General features: G+C 47.4%; 1 protein-coding gene across 2 annotated transcripts in view; it reads left to right on the top strand.

Moving 5' to 3' along the window:
- The first annotated feature begins 6,504 nt into the window (after positions 1 to 6,504).
- The window catches only part of Rcd6 (Reduction in Cnn dots 6), a 95,895-nt gene continuing 77,502 nt past the window's right edge, over positions 6,505 to 24,897 (top strand). For both annotated transcript variants that reach the window (XM_084602271.1, XM_084602270.1), the window contains exon 1: positions 6,505 to 7,168. In XM_084602271.1, coding sequence (XP_084458397.1) covers positions 7,097 to 7,168 — 72 coding nt within the window. In that variant the 5' untranslated portion in view covers positions 6,505 to 7,096. The remainder of the gene's footprint in view (positions 7,169 to 24,897) is intronic.

Genomic DNA, 24,897 nt, shown 5'->3' with positions numbered 1-24,897 from the left:
ATCAACTCATCAATTCGCCTTTTTTGCAGACGACTGCTTATTCTGTAAAACAATATCTAACGCGCGGAAGATGCACACACGCTCCACTCCGGTTTAGACAATCTAACTGAATGGTGCCGTACTTGGCAAATGAAAATAATGCAGAAAAAAACTAAGCATATCAGATTTTCACCTGTTCTATGACATTTACACAATCAACGATAAAAGTGTTGAATCTGTTTCTTCTATAAAATATCTGGGTGTTGATTTGCATTTTAATCTCTCTTGGAATGCTCATATAGAACATCTTCACCGGTAAAGCTTTTAGAAAACTTGGCATGCTAAGGCGCCATTTACACCTCGCAAATTCTAACACAAGATATCAAGCTTACACTACACTGAGAAGACCAACCTTAAGAATATGCTTCCGTCAATATGACATCCTCGCCAGGACTTCCATTTTCAATTTTTTTAATCCATCCAGAACAAAGCAGCAATATTCATTACATCACCCTACTCAAGATTTCAGAGCGCATCATCAATTACAAAAAATTTTCAACCTACCATCGCTCGCTTCCAGAAGGAAGTTTGCGTGATTATCATTTTTTTTTTACACATCATACTATATAGCAATTTGGAATTTGCTCGCTCCCATCTTCTTCCTGCTCCTCACGTCTCATCCCGCCTTGATCACGCAAATAAAATCCTCCCAATTTTCGCAGGAACAAAAAAAAAATACCAATATTCACCACTATCCTTGGCGATAAATAAATGGAATCAGTTGCCGCCTAATATCACTGTTTTTGACTGATTTATCAGCGTTTCAAGCAGCATTGCTAGCTTCTTCGAATTCAGACGCATCGTCGAATTCGAATTGTGCGGTTTTGTCGTTCCCTGTATAGATTTTTCTTTTCTGTGTCATCTGCATGTCTGAGTCGGTGAGTTCGCAAACGTTTCCTTTATCATCTTGTTCTGTTTTTATTTTCTGTGTTCATGGTCCACTTTGTAGTGTCTGTCATGCGCGATGTACAGCTAGAATCAAAATGAAAGGGAACACGGGAGCGCGTGGCCTCCACGCTTTCAAATTTGATGTCACCGACAGGTGATAAGAAACAGTTGTAAAGACGTATCCGAAGTAAGCTTGGCCGCCTGCTCTTTTCGAGCATACCCTTCGTGCCACCCAATCTCGTCTTGTGCTGGTGGCAGCGGTTTGCAAAGCGCGGAAGCCACGTGCCCCCGTGTTCCCTTTCATTTTGCTTCTAGCTGTACATGTATTTCTCTTTTGCTGAAATCGCTGCACATGTTTCTCTTTTTACAATTCTGTTATTATGCTGGAATTGCTTGCCTGACTGTTTTTTCCTAGTTTTGTATAAAGATTACTTGACTAGTTAATCACTTCCCTCACATACCTCCATAACATTATCTGTTATCCTGCTTGTGTTCTATACCCTGATTTGCTTCCATATCCCCCCTATGTAATGCCATACTGGGTCTTTAGGGTATTCCAAATAAATAAATAAATAAATAAGATAATGCTAGCACAGCAAATACCATGTTCCGCAGCGCGTCGTTTCCGGCCATGGTCCTGCATATTTGTAGTGGAAGAGAGGCGCAGAGATTTTGCCTTGCAAAAACAGTAATCCTTAATGCTCCAGGATGTATCTCCATGCGTTTACTGAGAGGTTCTTCAGCGTCTACTCGGTTATAGCTATCCTCGAACTATCGTTTCAGCTCTGCGTTTCTCTTCCATGTCCCCACGATGTTTTATTGTCCTGGTTCGCGGGGCGAGCAGGATGTTTGCTGTGGTCTGCGAGGTGAGGCAAGAAAACTTTATGAAAGGAAAAGGGGATGTGAAAGGGGGAAGTGACGATCTGGTTGGTCGGCTCCCTCTATTCAGGGCTAGCTCCACTGGCTTTTGCTGCTTCATGGACCAGGTGGCCAATCTTTAGCTCGACGTCCAATGATTCGCTGGACATCGCCACCTCCCATTGCTCGTATGTGTGCTCTGTATGAGACAACTTCTGTAGTTTTGCTGAACACCCCTACGATATGTGCTATGCAGGGGGGCAGGCGCCACACCAGGGTAAAACAGAGGTGCATGGATGGGAGGTATCTCACTCCTGGCACATATGTTAGGATAAGAGTTAGTTTGAATAAGGTGCCTGTCAATGGCCTCTGCTGCTGTCAGTTCCTTGAGTCTGCGAGTAAGTGATTCTTATGATAAGCGTGTCGTTCCTGTTGCCTTCGGCCATCGTGAGATCAATCGCGGTCTCCTCAGCTTCAAGTACGCTGTTTCTTTAGTTGTGTGTTGTCTACCTCCCTACGTTGGGAGCTAGTGACTATCACCACTCACCATCATGTCGACTCCGTGTGCGTGATGACGTCCACGAACTTGAAGTTCTCTTTTCCGGCTCTTGCGATCTTCCGCCTTCCCTTACCTGTGCATCTTCTAGCCCATGTGATTCGGCGTTCAGTTTGGAATGCTCAAACTTGGAAGCAACTTGACAAGAGCCACTGGAGAAATGATCCCAAAATGATGCTGTCGCAGCGATCCAGATCGCTTGCGCGCGTTCTTCTGATGACTTCAGATTTTCCGATCATCATCATCATCATCAGCCTGACTATATCTGCAGGGCGAAGGCCTCTCCCATATTCTTCCAATTAACCCGGTCCTGTGCTAACTGCATACACTTGACCCCTGGGAACTTCTTAACCTCATTCGCCCACCTAACTTTCCGCCGCCCCCTGCTACGCTTTTCTTCCCTTGGAATCCAGTTTGTTACCCTATAAGCGACCAGCGGTTATGCTCTCTTCGCACTACATGTCCTGCCCATGCCCATTTCTTCTTGATTTCTACTAGAATGTCAGTAACTTGAGTTATTTCTCTGACCCACTCTGCACGCTTCCTATCTCTTAATGTTACCCCTACCATTTTTCGTTCCATAGCCCTCTGCTTTGTCCTCAACTTAAGTAGAACCCTCTTGGTTAGCCTCCACGTTTCAGCCCCATAGGTGAGTACAGGTAAGATGCAACTGTTGTATACTTTCCTCTTGAGCGATACCGGTAAGCTGCTAGTCATAATCTGCGAGTGCCTGCCAAATGCGCTCCATCCAAATCTTATATATATTCTTCTTGTTATTTCCTTTTCATGGCCCGAATCTGCGGTTACTACCTGTCCTAAGTAGACATATTCGCCTACTACTTCCAGTACTTCGCTACCTAATGTAAACTGCTGTTCCTTCCCGAGGCTGTTGAACATTACCTTAGTCTTCTGCATATTGATTTTCAAGCCTACCTTTCTACTTTTCCTGTCTAGGTAATCAACCATTATTTGCAGTTCATCCCCCGAGTTACTTAGCAAGGCGATGTCATCAGCGAATCGCAGATTACTGAGGTATTCTCCATCTACCCTTATCCCTAACTACTCCCATTCCAAGTCTCTGAATACTTCCTCTAAGCAAGCTGTGAATAATACTGGGGAGACCGTGTCTCTTAGCCTAACACCTTTCTTTATGGGAATTTTGTTACTTTCTTTATGCAGAACTATGGTTGCTGCGCAGCCACTATATATATATATCTTCCAGCACTTTCATGTACGGCTCATCTACCCCCTGATTTCGCAATGCCTGCATCACCGCCGAGGTTTTAACGGAGTCAAATGCTTTTTCGTAATCAATGAATGCTATGTATGAGGGCTGGTTATATTCCGAGCATTTTTATATCAGCTGGTTGATGGTATAGATATGATCGATAGTAGACTACCCTTTCCAAAAACCTGCTTGATATTTTACTTGGTTGCAGTCTAAGGTTGTCCTGATTCGATTAGCGATTACCTTGGTAAATACCTTATATGTATTTTCGAATATATTCTTTCTAAATAACGCTTGTAGAGAAAATGTTAACACTACTCTTGGAACTTGTTAATATACGCAATCATTCACCTAAGTTTTTTGTTCGTTCACGAAACTCTTGTTGTACTGGCATGCCCGGTTCTCGAAACATTTTCTAAGACCTAACTTACAAAAGGTGTTGCCATTTGGAAGAAGCCAACATTCACAGGAAATTGTCTTTTTTTTTTTAATGTCGATTTACGCCTCACATTAGAGAGGAACCAGGTTCGACTCCCAGTACCGCCGGGTACCCATCGGAGCCTCAACAGGTTCAAGATTTATTTCGGGTTGGTGCACAGCTCTTTTGGGACGAAATGCTTGGGAAATGGGTGGCAGGGACTCAAACGTTGCGCTGACGGGCCATATATATAGGCTACCGCCTAAGGCGGATTTAAGGTTCTTCTGAAGGCGGAACTAATCCATATAAAAATCGAGAAATTATTACCATGAACAATATCCTAATTGAAATTAATTCTCGAAAGTAGAAGAAAAGACAAGCACACTCCGCTGCTGTGACCCAAACACACGACCTCCATATGTCACGTACCATACTTTACCATCTGAGTTACTGAGATGACTATATGAACGCTTACTTTCAAGTCTATTTGTGCTACGCTAGCAGCAGTGACTCGGTGACTAAGGCTCTCGACCGCTTCTTGAAGCCTAGAGCGCAGGATAAAATTCTGTGGTCGCGGCGGCCACATTTCGATGCAGGCGAAAAGCAAGGCTCCCGTGTATACTGTGTCATGTCAGTGCACATTAGGAACTCCAGGTGGTAGAAATTTTGAAAGCACTCCACTACAGCGTGCATCAAAGGCTAAATCGTCCTAAGACGTTGAACCCTACAAACCAAACAATCTATATGTTATGTGCACCATAACTTGAGTGCAAACCAACGTCACATCCAGCCGCAGCGGACAACTTGGAATGCCTTGTCACACCATAAATGCCACGTGGAAAGGGATCGAAAGTGAAGGTGGCATCAGCACGAGAACTCTCATACGCTACATTTATCAGTCAGTACAGCCGGAGCCGCGAGCAAAAATCACGCAGTAGAAAGGATAAGGCGGGTTCTTAAGTCGTTACACACTAAAAGCTAGGCATAAAGTCAAGGTGTGTGTGTGTGTGTGTGTGTGTGTGTGTGTGTGTGTGTGTGTGTGTGTGTGTGTGTGTGTGTGTGTGTGTGTGTGTGTGTGTGTGTGTGTGTGTGTGTGTGTGTGTGTGTGTGTGTGTGTGTGTGTGTGTGTGTGTGTGTGTGTGTGTGTGTGTGTGTGTGTGTGTGTTGTTGTTGTTGCCAACCCAGCGCAGCCCTTTAACAGCATGCATACGCTCCAACGAGACCCGCTTGAAGTTGTCTTTACACTTTCATTTACGTAGCTACAAAACGCTTCGAGCCGCCACCGACCCCTCCCTCACTACCCTTATTTATTTAAGCCGATTATTCTCTTTAAAAAAAAAAACAATTGTTTTAAGAAAAATGCCGGCTCTTGCAGGTAAAAATATCATTGTTTTCAAATTTCGCCAAATGTGAAGACCCCAGGATGAAACTTTGAAATCAGTTTGTGGTTTTCTTGACAGCAGTTAATGCACACAGCTTTGCGATGAACCGTTGAATTCATAAAATGCTTCCCAAACGAGTTCATAATGCATGCAAGTCAGGAGAATATAAACGAGCCCTTCGTCTAGTGGTTTGGCTTGACGCATGCGAAATTCGACAGTTTCTACTGCAAAAATCTGAAGCACGCCTTTCTGAAGCGCTAGAAATATCCATGGCAAACCTTGTAGGCCCCATAGGTATAGGGCGTGATAAAAGCTTCGAGGCAGTATATGCTCCGTGTAAGAAAGCCGAGGTGAATTTAAAATAAAGCAGTTTTTATTATTGTAGTTTGCGATTAATTGTTCAGTTCAGCCAGTAAAGTGATTATTTCTAGAAATAGTGCTCGGTTGAGCTCCCCAATCCTTTTGTATTTGACTTTACCGCCCTTTCCACTACATGGACTAACGATAGATCATCATAAAAACTGAAGCATCGTTACTTTGGGATACCAAATTTGATTCAATGCCGTATCTTAGAAGGCATAACATTGTTTTACATTGGGACTTTTAAGCTGCGTATTCAAACTAGAGGGTGGAAGAAAATGCAAGTATTGATATTTCTGGAAACAAAAAGCAACCTAGAAGTAATGAAGTAAGGTAGGGAGTCTACATGTTGCGCCGCGGCGCCCGGCAAAACATGCAGGCTTCCTAAAGTACTGTACCTAAAGTATGTAATAGGCAGCGCCATCTTTACTCGTCAGAGTGCACCTCTGGCATACTTGCTTGGCCTCCGAGACTGCTAAACATTACGCTATGGTCTCGGAAGCAATGCGGCCGCAATTTTCATTTCCTCCTCCACCTGTTGACTACGTGTCTCGGTGCCCCTCTGCCAGGCCTCCAGTCCTCTTTCCATCCGCTACAGGCAACTCCTCACTCTCGGTCAAACATGGGGAGCGCCTTGTCTGTGCGTGTGTGTATGCGTTTGACGAGGGGGGAGGGGGGGGGGGGGGTCGCGTGGAAGAGAAAGAGAGCGAGGGGGGCGTGTGTGCCTCGCTTTCCCGCCGCTCTCTCTCGCCGCTCCCCTGCCTGCTGTCGGCGTTCGTTGCGAACTGGAAAGGTGCCGCACACCTGCGGACTTCCTCTTCGTAACACGAGCCAGTCGCTGCAACCTGTGGCTTCGTTTTCACCGCAGTCGAACGGCCCGTGTAGTCCGTGCTCTGTCGTCGGGTGCAAATGATAGAGCTGCTGCCGACGGTGACGTACCGCGGCCCCAGCGCCGCCGGGTTCATCGAAACAGCAGCGGCTGCTGAGATCGGGGAGCGTTCCTCTTCCTGGTGAACAGCACCGCGGCGCGCACCGGTCCGTCGGTCTCGGCGGCGGTGGGAGCAATGCAGCAGCAGCCGTGGGGCCGTGAAGGCCGTGAACCTTCCTCGCCGAAGGATGTGCCGGAAAGCGGCTTCGGCCAGAGCAGCAGTATCACCAGGCCAGCGGCGATCTGTTTGTGGTGTTGTCGTGTGTGATGTTGGCGAAACGACAGCTCGAGAACGGGAGATATGTAGGCCACCGAGACACGGTGCCCCTGCCCACCTCCACAGCAACCATCGCCAACCGTCCGTGCCTCGAGCCCTGTGTTCACTGTATATGGTTCCGCCTCTAGTGTAGGTCGTTGGTGCTTGCATCAGCAACTAAGCATGGCCCTTGTGAATTCCGTCGGATGCTGCGAACTCTTCGCTGCCGGCGTCTGCATCGGTGTTTACACCATGGTAAGCAGTCCGCTAGCGATTTTACTCGAACGTTCCCGCGCCTGTGTACTGAGTCTGTGTAAGACCAGGAGCCCCAGAAGGACCTTATTCTGTCAGTGTGCGATTGCTTTTGCTGCTTGTGCCGTTGAGAAGTCGTTTGTTAAGCTAAAGCTAAAGTATCCTAAGCCTAACAGGAAGCGAAACGAGCACATGGGTGGAGGGGATCAGTTTACTTTCGCTGGAGGAACTGGCGTCGCGCGCGCACTTGACACTCTTTCGCCTCGGGCGCACTTGTCAGTCTGGAAAGCGATACTTTCGCCCGTCGAGGCCTGATTCAGAGCGACGCTCGACACACACCACGCACGCACCGGTGATCTCGCGTTTTCTGCCTTCGTGCTCCGTTGCTCTCGGGAGCACAGCTTGACGTAGTCACGAAATCCTCATATCGCCCTCCCCACCATACATACGGGCGAAACGAGTCTCCGACAATAAAAAATGAAAAATAAAGAAAGAAATAAAAAGACGCGCCTCGCAGCGCGAAGTTGCCGGCGGCGTGAATGTGTGCAACCGGCTGGCTGAATGATATTTACACCCCCACCCCCCCCCCCCCCCGCGCATCTTTATGTGCATACATTCCCACGCTCGAAGCGAGCTTTACAAGGAAGCGCACATGTGCAGGGCATAACGAATAAGAAGGATGACTCACGCGTGCTTTGACTTCCAGGGAACCGGGCACGCCTATGAATATGAGAGTGTGGATTAATCGTCCTGATTTGAAGTAAAGTTTGGCATGACCCACTTGTGCTTTCAGATATGCTGATAACAGAGATACAGATTTAGCGCTTTTTTCAACGGGGCTCTTGTTTTGGCTTCTATAAAAGGATTTTGCCGCCTACTCCATTCCAGACAAGTAACGCTGTCGCTTGTAACGTTAACTAGAATGTGCATTTTATACCTCGGTCTTGAAACCTCAGCTATGCATGCTAAAAGCGGTGCCCAAGAAACCAATTAATTTCGGATTACGTGCAGTACTGCAGATAGTGAAACTGCAGCTCATAGTTACAATGTCGAGCGTTGTGGTTTAAGCGGGCCAACAGAACAAGTCTATTTGCGTCACAACAAGGCGGGGCGTCCCGCCGGTTGACGTCATCTATGACGCGGAGACACCTGCTTCTGTCCGCTACCTGTTGCGCGAATGCGTATATGGATACTGGTTCTTTCATGTACCTTTCTTTACAGTTCGGCGACTTCTGCGTATCATATGAACCGAACGTTTGCAAATCCTTTCGTGCTTTTCGGACAACTGAGGAATCGGCGATAAGGATATAGCTAGTACCATGCATGTTGTCGTTTGCCTCGTAAAGCATTATTCTCCAGGTGTACGTAGACAGCTTCCCGGCCACAAAAAGCTATGCTATGCTGATAAATAATCTCCATGGTGTTTTGTCACAGTATCCCCGAAGGGATATGATGTAAGTTAATTGAGCCAACGGTGCGGATATGACGACATGAAAATAAGGCATGTTGGCGAGAAATAATAGAGTGGAGGTTAACTGTTACTATAAAGCAGCTGCATGTCTTGTTTTTGTTTGTAATAAGGCTGCTATTCTGATAATTCACCAAAGTTTGACGGCCAGATAACAACTGCAAGCAAAGACAAATGCCAACACACACACACACACACACACACACACACACACACACACACACACACACACACACACACACACACACACACACACACACACACACACACACACACACACACACACACACACACACACACACACACACACACACACACACACACACACACACACACACACACACACACACACACACACACACACACACACACACACACACACACACACACACACACACACACATATATATATATATATCAACGTGCCGAAGAAGCCCGCCAACTCGCTGAGCTGCGCATCCTGACCAGCAGGTGCAGGATGCGCGGCACTACAACCTGCTGCACCGAGAGGACGGGTGGTCTAGTCTGGATTTGGTCTCCAGTCCGACGACGTGGACTTAGCGAAAAGCTCTTGCGTCGCTACTTCGGTCCTTACCGAGTTCAGCGCCGCGTGGACGCTCTCAATTACGAAGTTGTTCTTCACGAGGCCCCATGATCAAGTTGTGCTGCACGCTCACAGATGGTCCACGTCGTTCGCCTCAAACATTATCACGCGAGGACGGTCGATACTTCCTCACTGGGGGAGCTAATAATGCCTGTGTGAAGAGGACAATGAGAAGCAGAAGACGACGAGGACCCCGTTTTCGCTCTTGGACCGGACGTACCGGGACTGCGCCAACAGCGGCTCTCTGTGTTACCGGCTCTGCGGCCTTCACATGTTCTTTTTTTTTTTTTTTCAACGTGACAATATGTCTAGTCCTGTTGGCATAGTAGTGCTACTGCGATTTATTTTTTGTCCATTGTTGTGTATTTTGTCAAATCTTGGCGCAGTGCGAACATGGTAATTAGCATGTTGCACCAACTGCTGCATTCTTAGTAAGAGTGACGTATGCAGCAGTCTCGCCTTCATGTAGTTCTTGAATTTCTTTGCGCATTCGTTATTTTATATTTAACTATCGTACCTTACGCAATGCTTTCACTGAAGTGTATCGCATTAATCCCGCTCTCAAAGCATCAGAAACATACACGTCTGGTTTCCTATCACGGCGCCCTGAAAGGAATGTACCCGTAATTACCTGTGCTGGCCCGTTCCCTCTAGCACATGGCAACATCTGTGGCTTGTGTTTGTTTTTTTTTTTTTTTTTTTTCCTTGATCTTTTTTTCGATACCATGGTCAGCAGTGCCAGAAATAAAAATAAGGGGGGGGGGGGGGGGGGGGACGTCTCGAAGATCTGCCCGACGTTTGATTCTTTGATTCCCGGCCGGTTTCGGAGATAAAAGTGGCCCGCGCTGGCGTTGACCGTCCCCGTCCCTGCGAAGGCCGACACCGCGGATACGCCGTACATGCCGGGAATCCTAAATAGCCCCAGTCGGCGGTCGAGCGATACCCCAACACGACCCTCATTTCACTCTCCCCCATACACCTTGGCCGGTGGGTCCCCCCACCGATCTTCTTGGACTTGTGTTTCCCAATTCCTCTAATAGACGCATCGCGCTTTGTGCCAAATCTGTGTTTTAAAAAGCACTCCTTACCGAGAATTTGACGCATTAGGCGCCTTGGAATGTTCGTGCAATAAATGGATGTCGCAGCTGGCAACTGCCCATACCCTGTCTCGAACGTGGTGGGAATGCGGAAAATAAAAAAAGCAGTCCTTATGAGTGCATAGAGGAGGAAAGTGGGAGGGGGGGGGGGGGGGGGGGGTTATGTTGGAGCTTGGGAGCTAGAACGACCAGTGTCTTCCAGGCATGAAGTGCTGGGCCAGCGGCGAAAGGATATAGCATCCGAATTTTAAAAAGCCTCTTCACTCCAAGAATCTTGTCCAAAAGAGGAGTTGGAGTTCTGTATAAGTGTTCAAGGACACTCCGAGGGATATATGAGACACTATGGGGGCTGAAATTCCCCATATTGATCCCCGTCTTTGCGAAGAAGTGTGATTTGTTTCGCGGTTGGTGGTTTTATTTAGCGAAACGCGTGAGGTGCATTGCTCGAAAACATGTTATCGACAACGGTTTTATTGCAGGCACTGTTCAGGTAAATGTTTAGCAGTGCAGTCGTGCCTCAGTCGTGCTCACAAAGCGAACCGCCCGTAACAACAAGGAAAATATATACGTATACAGAGGAAAAAAAAAAAAAAAAACTGTTATACTAAGGTGTGCTTCTGTCTATAGTGATGGGCAGATAAATTGAATTTAGACAATTTTTGGAGCTATATGTTCATTGCCCTGGTCGACATTTGTCTTGAAATAATGAGGTGCACTTTGATGCACCGTGTATGTTAAGATTTGATGGACTCACGAATAAATCTGGTTAACGTAATATGTCTACCACTCACGGTCCAGTGCATGCGAGGGTGGATCCAGCCCCCCCCCCCCCCCCCCCCTCCATTTTCCGGTAAAATCAGTACAATTCTACTATAGCACAATACTGGTAGTATAATAGTTACAATACTGGTACCAGTATTAACGCAACTCACCGTAGTGGTGCCGTGCGCATTACAGACGCCCCTGAGTCTCTACATGTTTATGATGTAGAAAACTTAAGTGCACGCAGATAAAATAATGCGTGCGTGAGTGGTTGTAACGAAAACGAAGCGTTTGCTGCTAACACCGCATTGCCTGGTATTAGTGCCGACATTTGTAGCACTCGGTAGTAATACACTCTGAAGGGCTAGTTGGTTCATAATAATTGAACGAGTAAAACTGCGCGAAAAAGACGGGACGTAGGAAACCTGTGCCTGTGCGTTTCTTACGTCCCGTCTTTTTCGCGCAGTTTTACTCATAACACTCGGACTACAAGGGGGGATGTATGAAGAAAATATGTATGGACAGATGAACCTCTTCGTCGCGGGCGAATCTCCGTGCGCAGTACTCCCGTTAACCGACCTGTATGTTGCGAAGTGTATCCAGTCTGTCTAATTGCGACAGGATTTTGATTGGCCAACAGAAAGCGAAATGGGATAGGAGGCTTCAAGTGGGCGTGCCGAAGCAGATATGTGCGTGCTGTTACGGCTCTTGAGCCGCACCCATCCGTCTGCTCACACATGAACATCATGCTGTCGGCGCGCTGAAGAGAGTCCACTGCGTGCAGTGGTCGATCGAGCGCACCGAAACCCGCGTAGCTGCGACTCACAGAAGTGGCGAGCTAATCCGTCCGAGCAGCCTGGCGGACCACTTCCAACGATCCGTGCGCACGCTTCGTTGGAAGGGTTCGATAGTGTTCGGCGTACAATTTTTGGTTTTTACATCGACTCCGTTAGGGTTGTCTTGACGTTTTGTGCTGCTGTATACAAATGGGGGAGATTAGTCCCGCAACGGAAAGATTTTCGAAAAGAATTTAAAACATAAAGTACAAAATATTAGCATGGCGTCCAAAACGCATCAAGGAAAAACAACCACAGCGCGATACTGGGCGACCTGAGACAAATGTAAAAAAGGTACACTGTGAAAAAGAAGAGGGATCGCCGGCGCCCCTAAGAATGAATGAACGAAAACTCTATTGGTTCTTTAAGGAGTAGTAGCGGTAGAGGACGGAGTCTTCGTCTTGAAGTCTGTGTCCTCCTTGGCCGTGCGTGGGCCCCTAGTCCAGGACTCCACTGAGTCGGGCCACCTCGCTTGCGTGTGCTATGAGTGCCCTTTGGGCATCTAGCTCTCAGCTGGTGAGCCGGCTCTCCCATTGCTCCGCACTTGGTGTTTTGTGTTTGTGAAATGTTTGATTCCTTCCGCACTCCCATGTGACATGATATAGTGATATGATATAGCCCCTAAGAAACGAATCTTCTAGAGACAACGGTGAAGTTGTGAACAGGGGAGGGAACAGCCCTGTGAAGCAGCGCGACAGATTAGCCTTCGTTTTGTTTATTTTTATTGTCTCAGCTATCAGTGACTCGCGCAGGTAGTGCGCGGAAACTGGCGTAATGCGTGATGGAGCCTTCCCTCTCACATGAGTTAGCGTGTGCATTCGCCAGCTTCCCCGCCAGGGTGGTGCAGTGGTAAGAGGCCCGACTACTGTGCCGGAGTACCCGGGTTCGAACCCGACCTCGCCGGCTGCGTTTCGATGGAGGCGAAACGAAGAGGCGTATGTGTGCTGTGCGATGTCAGCGTACGTTAAAGATCCCCAGGTGGTCGAAGTTACTCCGTAGCCCTCCACTAATGCTCCTCTTTCTCTCTTTCCACTTTAGCTCCCACCTTCTTCCCTAGCCTTACGGCGCAGTTCAGGTGTCCACAGAAAACAAGTGAGACAGTTACTGCGCCTTTCCCTTCCTATAAAATCAATCAATCAATCTCGTTTATCGAGGGGGGGAAGGGGGGGGGGGGGGGTCGTGCTCGCCGGCAGCCATGCGGCCGCGCATATATTCACGCGGTAAGTTGTCTTTTAACGATTCTTTAAGAAAAGAAATGTTGCGGTCTCGCTTTTTATGTATTGTTGCTTTCGGTGATTAGTTGTGCATTCGTATGCTGGCCATTCGGCAAGCGTGACAGCTACTAACGGCGACTTCTCCTATTATAAGAATGTGTCCTTTGAGAGGGATAAGCGGTTCTTGACACGAACAAACAGAACTGCTTCGTTGAAAGCCTCTTCGATGGCTGTCCTGCCTTTCGCGAAATTTTGTCTATGACTGTGCGCGTATTTCTTCGCAAAGCCTATCGCGGGGAAAGCTGATGGGCGCGGCCCACAGTCGTACGATGGCGTCTGCGTGGGGGAACCCGCGCCAGCTCTTTACGCGGACCGCGGAAACGCGCGTCCCAATCACTAGCGGCGTTGAAAAAGGAGGGTTGGGAGAGGACGTCGGCGGCATGTCGCAACTGCCTTTCGCTCTAGGCTATTGATACCTTTCTTCTTTTTGCGTTCCTTTGTTTGCAAGTCTCCGTTTGTACGTATTTAGAACCATTTGCTCCGTACTTTCCAAGGGCCGAGCACGTGGGCGCATGCACCTTGCGGTGATGTCACGCAGCTCGAAGTGCTTTCTTCTTAGGCCACGTGGCCGACATGTCGACACGGAGTAGTCGGGTGACTTTGGAAAAAAAAAAAAAAAGAAAACGAGTTTGCCGCGGTTATCTGTTATGCCTCTATTTTCAATCTTTTTTTTTTTTTTGTCCAACCACCCTTTCTACACTCTACGCCCAAAAACTAATAACATATATTCATAATTGTAAAACAGCGCGAACAACTGCACAAGAACGAGGAAGACACGGGACGTGCGCGCGTCCCGTGTCTTTCTCGCTCTTTTGCACTGTTGTTTGCGGTGTTTTACAATTATGAATATATATGACCAACTAGCCCAAATGAACATTCTGCCTAATAGCATATGTTGCATGCCTACCACCCGCCTCCCTTCCCCGTACGCCTCATTCATGTAGTTGTTTTCTTTTCTGAGACTTACTCGGGTATACTCAAGCGAGCGGAGACAGGAACTAGGTTGTGAATAACACTCATCAGGCTTGTTTGGGTGGTGCTTAGCTGAGCGTTTTCGCTTGAAATCGCAAAAGCCGATGCTTAATTACATAAAGTAGGCAAGCAGTTAAATAGCGTCGCGCTCAGGGATGCATTACATGTTACTCTTCATTCTTTGGTTCCTCGTTAGTATCCAGACCACTGAGCCTTGACAATCCACAGGGCCAGTATAGTTACGCTGATTTGTACGTTCGTTACGTACAGCCTGCACTGTGAACACACAATTTTCCCCTTCGATTTGCCGTCATTTACTCGCCGTTCTGGTCCGGTTAAATGAGTTTCGCACTTCCTGAACAACTCTGCTTCACTATACCTCCTTTCATAAGCGAATGGCAGCGGCCGTTTCGCTCAGCCCCGCAAAACCCAATCTGGACCGGTCAGCAGTGCACGCCGGTGACCACCGCAATGGGAGCGGCATTTATCGCCTCATCTGAGTCCACAGCGATCGGTCCCTGCTGCACAGTTCAGAAAAAGAACGCGACGAACCCGCTCACAGCTAGCCGGCCCCCGGGGACAGTGTTTAACGACGCATAATAGCCGTAGCCAGAGCGATAGCCATAGTCGTAGTAGTAGGAGAAGCTGGGCGGTTTCGCAGCGTAGAGTGAACGACGATTGTGAACCGCACTGTGGTTTCAGTTCATTGAAAAGGACTCAAAAAAGGAGGAGCGTCGCCCTTTCGTTCCGCCCGAAGAAAAGAATGCTTACTTTCTGAGGGAAGATTCTTATCAGCCGGCGTCACGGATGCGAAGGGAGGAAGGAAAAAGGACGGATACGCCATTAAAGGCTGTGCAGGAGACTGCGGGAGGAAAGACAACGCAGACGGCAGCGCGAAAGGAAATGCGTCTAGCAAGAAGAAAGCTCGTGCGGCGGTCGGTCGTACTTCCGTGCGCGCGCGGTCAACGCACTGACGGCGCAGAACCGCCTCCTTCTTCCTTGGCGTTGCCCGCGGCTAAGCTGATCATCCGAGGCGGAAGCGTGTATTATGTTATGCGGAATGCGCTCGCAGAGGTCAGATGAGACGAATGCATGCGTGGGAGTAAGGGTTATGTCCAGCGCCGTGCTAGCTAACATTTGTTCACGCAGCGCGAATGATATGTTTGCATGGGTCGAAGCGAGCGCATCATTCACCCTTTTTATTATGTGCCGGTCGGTGCGGTTCAGCTGCCCACGCAGGATGGCGCATTTGCGGTGCCTTTCTTTTATTAATCACATTCTCTTCGTACGGAATCAAACCATGCTTGAGGTTCGCAAACACATCAAACAACCGACGGGGATACCGGACTTTCAACCCCTAATTGCCCTGTAACTCAAGTGTGAACCCTTGAGCAAAAATTCTGTTCTCGTGCTACACATGAACATATGCAAGTAAAAGACAATTATAACGAAAGTAAAAAAAAAAAAATGCCCGTCACGTATTCCATGTCCCACGTCATTGGCCGCCTCATCTAATATCTTAAAAACTTAGCTTCCTCGTGCAACAATCTCGCTGATGTATCATTAATGCAAGTATCGATCTGTCTCTAATATTTCACTTTTGGCCCCGCGGCAAATAGCGGTGTACGCTCATGTGCCTTTCTGCAGGGCTCATGTGCAATACATTCGTCCAGCCAATCCCTTCCTATGCCCTTTTTTGGCTCGACTTCAGGCTGCGTGACGTCGCATCTTTGACGTCACCTTAATTGACCGATTTAATTACTATTTTAGTATTTGATACATTCAAATGTGGCGCCAAGCCATTGGCTAATGAAACCATTTTCGCCTTTACTTTTACATTTCGTGCCTCTAATTAATTACATAAATAATTTATTGGCCTAGTTATTTTTTCGGGCTCGACATTATGTCACCTTCTATCGATTCACACCACTCATTAACCTCTACCACTTCTCAATTACCCCCAACTTCTGCAACACGATTTTGCGTGTTTTGCCTCTAATTAGTTGCCTAATTAACTTATAAGCCAACTTATTTTTTCGGACACAACATTACGTCGCCCTCTATCGATTGACACCACTAATTAAACTCTACCACTTCTCAATTACTCAACTGCTGCGGACACGATTTTGCGGACGCGGTCTGTGGACAGAAATTGTGAACATAGCGAAGTAATGCTTTCGCATTAATAAATTCTGCCGCGCATGACCTTCAGCTCGCCACTAACGTGCAGGTCTTGGCGCACTTTCTGAGAGCACGTAATGTGTCCGTCCACAATGGTCCGTCTCACCACGCTGCACCTCCTCCACCGCAATCCCCCCTCCCCCGCATTCCTTACGCGCAAAAGAACTCTGAGGAGGGGGAGGTCGGCAGCGGAACGAGCGGGGGGACCCACGTCGTTATGCGTCGCCGTGTGATGTGCCCCCTTTCCATGCAGAGCATGGTCGGCGTCGCTTATTCATCCCGTGCCGAGTGAAAGCGGAGCGCGCGTACCGCGTCGCCACCGCCGGTAGTGCACTGGGCCACGGCAGCGAAAGGCACGCTGAATCCGGGATGGCGCGCAGCATACGCCCCTCGACGAGCTCCTGCGTAGAATGAAACCTTATTGTGACTCCTGCGTGATGGACGTAATATAGAAAGCGCGGGTACAACTCGCATCAGTTCGCAGACATGAGTTCGCTGAACAGAAAGAGAGTCCGGGTACAGTGCTGAACTATCATGTGCAGATGTCTCGGAGCAGCGTTGCGCCTAGTTCGGGGTCTGTTTCAAGTAGAAACAGATCAATAGCCTGCTAAAGCTGTATAAAGACGCGTTCGTACTGTCTCCAGTAAAATCCACGAGTCAATGGTGGAATTTTGCGGACGACACTTCCGTTCTTGTCTGCATTGTCGATGTAATCTGCTTCGTACCATACTGTTCGTGCCAATCTCCTGAGTCTGTTTGTTTGGTTATCGGTAGACTCGGGCGGCGACGACTCGATGTTGTAATTACCATTTACGACCGAATTTTCTCATAGCACAGAGTGAGGAAATAGAAACTATGCAATTTTTTTATTGTCGTGTGTGCGTTTACACTTACGCGTGCCATAATTGCCAGCACCACCTGTTAGATCTCCAGATCTGCGCCTTGGTGTCGGCGAAACGCCGTAAGTTGAAGCAGTGAAAGAGGAAGGAAGGGAGGAGAGGCCACCAGATAAGACAATTCGGTCGCTGTAGGGCTCTAGAGCACTATACGGGCGTTGAGAAGTGATTTACTTGCACGGAGGCTTAATTGTGTGGCACCTCGAAAGGTTGTTAGGCGTTTGGGATGGGGTGTCCACGTTTTCAGAATTTTAGTGTACAATTTTCTTCCCATGTAGAGAAGCTGTGATGAGTGCAAGATCACAATTGGTAAACGGAACTCTCTTCTCACACTGTTTCATTTGTGCCATTCTGTGGTAGCGGCCGTTACCGCGGCATTGCGTATGCATTTAGGCCTGCTCGATTTGCTCTTCACCTAGAACAAAATTGTATAAAAATTTACATTTTTGGTTGTTTTTAGGTGTTGTTGCAGGCTGCACTCCAGTCTCGCCATAAGAATCTTTCATTATTGCGAAAGCAATACTACTTTCACTTTCAAGCCTTTGCGATGCGACGGCGGTGCACATGAAATGACCTTTCGCATGACCTCTGTGTGACGTCACGCCTCAAAACTGGGCGACCAACTCGCGCCGTCCCTGAGAGACGGCGGTGCGCATGAACGGCGGCCTAACTCCCGCTCTCTCCGCCAGGAGCGCCACAGGTGTTATGACGTTATACAGCTGTATGACAGTAGCATTGATAATGGCGGTGCATTTAGTTGATAATAATGATGAGAGCAAACGTAATGCACCGTATACAGCACCAAAACTCCAGCTTTCGCATTTCTGCAGTGTAGATTCCACAGTGCTCTCAATTTCTTTCTTTTGTTTTATTTATGCGGCGCACACTCGATTTATGCATATACCCAGACCAGATCGGATACAACAAACTTCGAGAATGCGTTCCCGCCCTTGGAAGCTTTGCACACGTTTCGCGGCATTGCGATAGCGTCGTGGACGAGAGACGAACAGCTTTCTGTCAGGTTTCGCGCCGTTTGTAAAGAGCGAACTCGCTTACTCACAGGCAGCGTGCATTCACCTCATTCACTGATGTCGGAATGCGGCCGCCGGCCGGTCACTTCAAGTGCTCGAAGAGTCTGCCAGATGGCGCACATTTTTGCAGAACGCAACGCTACAAAGCAAAAAGAACTTCGTGGTTAGGCTTGTGCATAGACCTTCACTTTAGCCGCCTGCTCAATTGACCATTTGCGGAAAAGCGAGCGCCACCTGTCGTCCAAAATGGGAAGCTTCGCCGGCACTTTTGGTTGGAAAGGGCTTCTCGAACTAGCATGCGCAAGGCAGCGTTCGGCGTTTCGCGTGCGCTTAAATCGTTGTTTTAGTGTTGCTCTTTTGCTGAAAACGTGCATATGCTGAGTTTTGGGTTTGGGTTTTAGCCAGAATAATGACCAGGTATGAGCAATACGTGCAGTTTGCGTCCTCAACTGTTCGCCAGGCGCATCGTTGCCGATGCTTAAAGGAGGAAGACCATGTCAGGAACTTGAATCTCCATACCACTAATCAGTATTTATGAGAGTGAGCACCATCCATGATGACCGCAATGTTTATGCGACAATGCCATGGTTCGCTGTTGATTCGGGCCACATCATTTGAACTCACTGCGGTTGCATTGCGGGGTGAGATATTTTGCTGAGATGTGTATCTCTCTTGTGCAGAATGCTGATACACAAAATGAACGTGTATTGCATGGACGCTAATGGGCCGACGAGTGTTTCAGTGACTTGGGATGCACTATTTTGTAACACGCGCAAATGTTTGTCTGGGTTTTCTGATGTAGGGCACGAGTTCCTGCTGACTTCGTCCCTGCAGCTTCTGATGTAGGTCAGGCTTTACTGATTAGTAAACGACTCGTATTTTCTCAACCACACTCGCGCTCATACGCGAGAGCTTCGCTTACTGACGGACCGCTTCCTGCGTAGGCTGCACTCTGCCGTGCTCCCGCTGTTCAGATATAGCGCACCTTGCTATTGTATTTTTGGATTTACGGTGGATGTTCATACAAGTATATAAAATTAATTTCCCACCTAATCTGTCGATGCAAGAACTCTTATAAAACCAATATGTGTTCATTTGGCAGCAAGCGCTAAATACAGCAAGAACGCCCAGCTACTACTGAACGGGCCGGTTGGGCACAACCGACCCCACGGCTTCGTCTTTCGCGCCTTGTATGTCGTCGTGGTCCTCGTTATATATACGTACGAGTGTCGCTGTTGCATGGCACATGCTTAGCTTAGATAGAAGGCGTTCCAGTCAAATGGCTGTTTTTAGGCTGCATGCAATAGTGAACAATGCTGCGTTTCTTTACTCCTTATTGAAGGCTCAGCGAAACCTGTCAGCATATAGCAGGGCTGCTGTTGAGTGTTTCTGTGAGGGCACTAGGATGCTTCTTGCACGGGCGTACTCTGCAAGTCGATAGTTCTTGGTAAGGTATAAAACTCACTCCAGCAAAGCTCTACACTACCTTGTCTCAAGGCAGAGATGGCCCCTTTTCAGTAAATGGTGTGGCTGCAGAAGGAAACAAAACTCATAACAATAGATTATGGCACCGACACAAAAAAAAAAAAAAAAAAACGGGGGAGAACAAAAGCGCCTCCGCAAAGCAGCAGCGGAAGAGGACACCGAGCACACTACTTCGTTAGCAGACGACGCGCGCTCGGGGACCAGTCATAAAATATCCAGACAGCCTTTTTTCACGTGTCCGACTTTTTTTTAAATGCGTGATAAGTTTTCCCGAGCCACGGGCACCCACATACGGCGAAAGTGAGACAAGCAACTCAAATCATCCACCGCTCTACAGCGCGAGAATGCGCAGCTAGGCAGCGCTGGCGCGTCATGTTTTCCAACCAAAACCAAATCGCCCACAGAGGGCGCTAGTTGCGCCTTTGTCGCGCATGCGCAGGAGCTTTTCCGCAAATGGTCCATTTATGTTTTCCGTATTTTTATTTCTCGGCGTTTCATTCTGAATGCGAATAATACATGCTACAAGCGTCCTGGCGCGCGTTCCAGGGCTCTTTTTTTCGTGTTAAGGCCTGCTGTCGAGAAGAAAAAAATAGTATGTAGGGATAAATCGTTTTTCAAATGTGAAAAAAAAAAAAAAAAAAAAAACGGCATCGATAACTTGAGGCTCCGTGCTTCTTTGAGATGACGCGATGAAGTGCACCACAACATGATTCGCTGTTTTTCTATCTCTATCCCTTCGCTACACGGACGTGGGTTGTCTAAGAAAATGCTTCATTCAGACTTGCAGCAATGCGAAAGCATTTCTCTCCCGTTGCTGGTCTGGTTGTGCGCCTGTGCCCGCATTTCTAGCGATTTAGGTTGATACACGGAGTTCCAAAACGCTTTAAGGGTTCAAACAAGTCTGGCCATGCAGGGCAGCCATTTACATTTGTTAATTATGACGGAGACATTCTAACCATGACTGGGACAAATCAAATTATAATTGTCGTGATTAATTATTAGTCATTCTTTTCATTATTATCGATCACTGGATAATGACGGAGACACTGTAGCCATCACTATGACTAAACCACGATTAATCAACAGTGATTTTCAGTATTATCGCTTATGATTGACAGATGGGAAGGGCGTTTTCTGATCACACTTTCCAGTCGCGCTTTCGGGTCACTTGAAGCATTGGGAAAGAAAGAATTTCGCCTTATAGAAAGCTCCGCTCACTTATTAGCAGAGAAGCTTTAGCGCCCTTGTTTAACCATTATGCAGAGTAATTTCGCGCCTGCATTTGAAAGAGCAATCTGCGTTTCATCATCTTTCTAGACATCTCCGCCTCCCTTGCTAAGGATACCTCTAGAGTGAAATAAAAAAAATATCATTGCAGAAAAATCAAGCATTTCACTAATCCGGTTTGATTGGTAGGGCCTAACGCCACAAAGCGACTCAAACTATGAATCCCCCAAACCTGGCCGCATAATATATTTAAACAAACAGCCCTTGGGTTCGTGCTGCTCTTTGTACTGTTCCGATAAATCCGGAAAGTCTAATTTTCAACAACTCGTATACCTTTTTTGCTATTCTGATTCTGTGCCGTCGCTCATCGTCGACGTGCACCTGTTCGCATTTCTCGGGGCAGGCGCTTGTTCATGGGCCCCAAAGACCCACGTATTAGGTCGAAACATAAATCTTCCTTGTTGGATGTCAGGAATTATTCTGATTGAATTATATTCGTGACGGTTTCTGTGCTCGTATTTTTTTTTTTTTTTTTTCAGCTGCGGGGAGTAAGGGCGTTCAAATGATAGTTTCGAGACGAGAATGTTGTAAATGCGAAGAAACAAATTGCATTTTTTTATTTCATTTTTTGCAGTTATCTCGGCTAACGTTTAAGTCAAGGTAAGCGTGGGTATATCCAAGACCGCCGCCCCGAGTTCGAAATATCGAGCTTCGTCGGTCGAGACTATACACAGTCCGCGGTGAGACTTGAACCAAAGCGGCCCCTGTTACGGACAGGGTTAACCGCAGTTAGCGTAACCGCGGTTACGCGAAACCGTGGTTATATTTGTCATGTTTGTCAAAAGCTCTTCTCAGAGCCGGACGTCTTTTGCAGCAGGGCTCGATGCGGACCGCTGTGTGTCTTCGTCCATATCGCATACTACACTTCCGGTCGTTGCAGGCAGTAAAAGAGATTACAGCTGTAAATTGCAGCTCCTGCTGCGCTATCATCGCTGCTTCTCGCGGTTATTTCTCCGCCTTTTCTGCAGAGGTACAACCACCTCCTTTTTCTTTCTTCTCCACTTCCGTATACTGAACGGCGTACCAAGAGCGCAGCACCAAATGCGCCGCTCGGAGGCCGCGTACAGCGAACTTCTCGGAGAGGTCGGCGGAAGGCGACGGAGATAGCGGACGAGACGAGCCCAGGTCTTTCTGCAAGGGGCGGGAAGGAATCAACCGGGAATACGCACGAGAATGCTGAATTGGGCGAGTTGGTGCATTTGCATTTTAGGAAACGTAGCGCAAAGAAGACAAGGACAAAATGAGGGATACACACACGAGCGCTGTATCCCTCATTTTGTCCTTGTCTTCTTTGCGCTACGTTTCCTAAAATGCAAATACGCACGAGTGTTCACGTATCGGTAACGCAGGCAAAGATGCCCCCCCCCCCCCCCCCTTTTCTCCCTTCTTTTTTTTTTTTTTTTTTGTCTGCGGGCAAGGCAGACATCAGAGAAAAGGCGAAAAGGAAATAAAATAAGTCTTCGGTGCGGTTTCTTTAAATGTAAACGTGGTGTGGCACAACTGCCCAGACAGCACAGAGCATTAAAATAAACGTTATAAAATTGTTAGACAAGTTTGGTTAACGTTATTGCGTTTAAACATTAGGTTAATGTTAAACAAATATAGAGTTAATGTTGTACCATAAACATTACACTAGCATTGAAAACAAACACTGTGCTAATGTTGCGTTCAGAATGTTGTTCTCGATAAATATTAACAAGTACTGTATCGTAAGCACTAGCTTCCTTTGTAATTCAAAAATGTTGTAAACTGAACGTTCTACTGTTTTAAATAGTGTTTCATAACTAGAAAACAGCATTACGAATATATTTCAAGCATTATATCCCGGAACATTTCTCATTGTTCTCAAAGTAAGGATGTTCACAGCTAGCAGCACTTTGCAACTAAATCTCCTAGATTGTGCAGTGTCATATATTGTATGCACAGCTTCTAATTAAAAAAAAAAAAGCTTTTCTTATTACACATCACCGCTCTCACTCATTGGGATATTTTTCAAAATGGCTGTATAAGGTCCTCTCCATAAGATGTTCGAAGGAGAGTGTATGAGTTGAATATATTGGTTGCGCTGTATTGCTGAGCTACAGCTTCACCTTAGTTGTTTGGTCCTTGCAGATGGCTGATTGACGTGCGTGCATGCTTTTGCAGGGTTTGAGCGACGTTATTTTGGACGTTTATTTGTAACGTTTCATAAACGTTAAAAAAAACGAACATTAAGAACCGTCTGTTAATGGAGACAAGAAAGTAACATTCTTGTAATGCTTCGGTGCTACATGGGCGAACGACGTGGGGTGTGTTCGTTGCTTTAGACGTCGGGGCTGCAAGCCAGCCTTTCATATCTTTGCATTTGGACTGATTAGCTAATTAACGTGATCACCTTCTATTCAGTTGTCAGCTGTATTACTTTTGTTTAGGTGTGGTTAAACTGATCATTATAATTATTAATACGGCATTTCTCGGCTAAATTTAGTTGGTATGCGTTATGCTGCTAGAAAATGGGTTGGTTCTTATTTTTAGAAAATGTCGTAAACTTCTTGTATTCAGTGTATTCAGGAAGCACATTCCAGGTTTCTTTTTTATATATATATATATATATCATTGAATATTATTTCGGCGGATCAGCTGATTACTTTTTCGTGTGCTTTAATATGGCTATATTGTGTGATAAAAAGTCACTTAAAGCCAGTTTCGGCATTTTTACCAGCCTTGTCAGTTTGTTTACCAGGCATTAACATACAAATGGCAGTACTTGTGTAAGGAGGTCTTTATTAAGGAAGTATAAGGAAGTGATTTAATTGGAATTGGCGAAAGCTGAATTGGGCTTGCCTTCATGGGTTTTTTTGGTTTAAACCGAACACCTCGAGCCCGAATAGGGTCTCGTGCATAGCCCTCAATTGAGACATGCCCTGCACCGGTTGCATCCTCCGGAGCTTGTGGGAAGTTATCCATTTATTGATTTATCTATGACACTAGCGCTATCGAGAATTTTGATCGCAACAGTGTGCCAACTAGTCCATCCATCTATCAATATGTGTGCGCTGCTACTGCGAATACGCTGACGCATCGAAGCGATGGAAAAGGCACGGCTGCCGCCTCGCCTGTCAGTGCGCCGCACGTGCGCAACCCTTCTTCCGGCCAGCCTCGCGTGAGAGCGCGTCGCAACCAGAAGGCCCACCGCGTCCGAATCGGCTGGCTCGATAGGTGCCCAGGAGAGGGTCTCCCTCCTCTGCCGGCTGCAGGAAGTCGGGCGAAAGTGCGCACGCAGTTCCTTGACCCGAGGCGGCGTCGGCGGCCCGTTGCGTGCCCCGCGGCCGCTCGTCCACAGCGCTGAAGGTCTCTCTGTCGGTGGCGGCTGCGGTGGTCGTTGTGCACCATCACTGGGTCGGTCGAAAAAATGAATGAGGAAGGAGAGAGCGATGGAGGTAAAATGCGCGAATTGTCCGCCTTGGGACGAGGTCTTCGGGCCATGGGCCCCCTGCGCACTGCGCGTTGCGGCAGCAGTTCCACGCACTACGTTTCTCTGATACGACGCACTCAAGCTAGGTTCACTTATTTGCAGGCGGCGTTTCTACAGTGCCGACGTGCAGCTGACGCGACACAGTGCCAGAAACCACGTGCTTTTAGCAGCCGCTTCTTTTTCGAATACAGCCGAAACTCGCTACAACGAAACTGACGAGAAGCGCGAAAAATTTCGTTGAAGCGGAAATTTCGTTGTGGCGAAACCTGCCAAAATACATTTTGTGATTCGACTTACTCTTCGCAAACATTATTTATTTCCCCAAAAAGTCGTTTATTTTTGTTTGCCTCTGTTCTTTGGATACCAGCGCTGTGGTCCCATGCTC

This window comes from Amblyomma maculatum, chromosome 4 (genome assembly GCF_055883805.1).
Source record: "Amblyomma maculatum isolate TAMU_Amacu chromosome 4, ASM5588380v1, whole genome shotgun sequence".
NCBI classification, from domain to species: Eukaryota; Metazoa; Arthropoda; class Arachnida; order Ixodida; family Ixodidae; genus Amblyomma; species Amblyomma maculatum.
The sequence above is the reverse complement of the archived record's forward strand: the minus strand, read 5'-3'. Positions and strand labels throughout refer to the sequence as shown.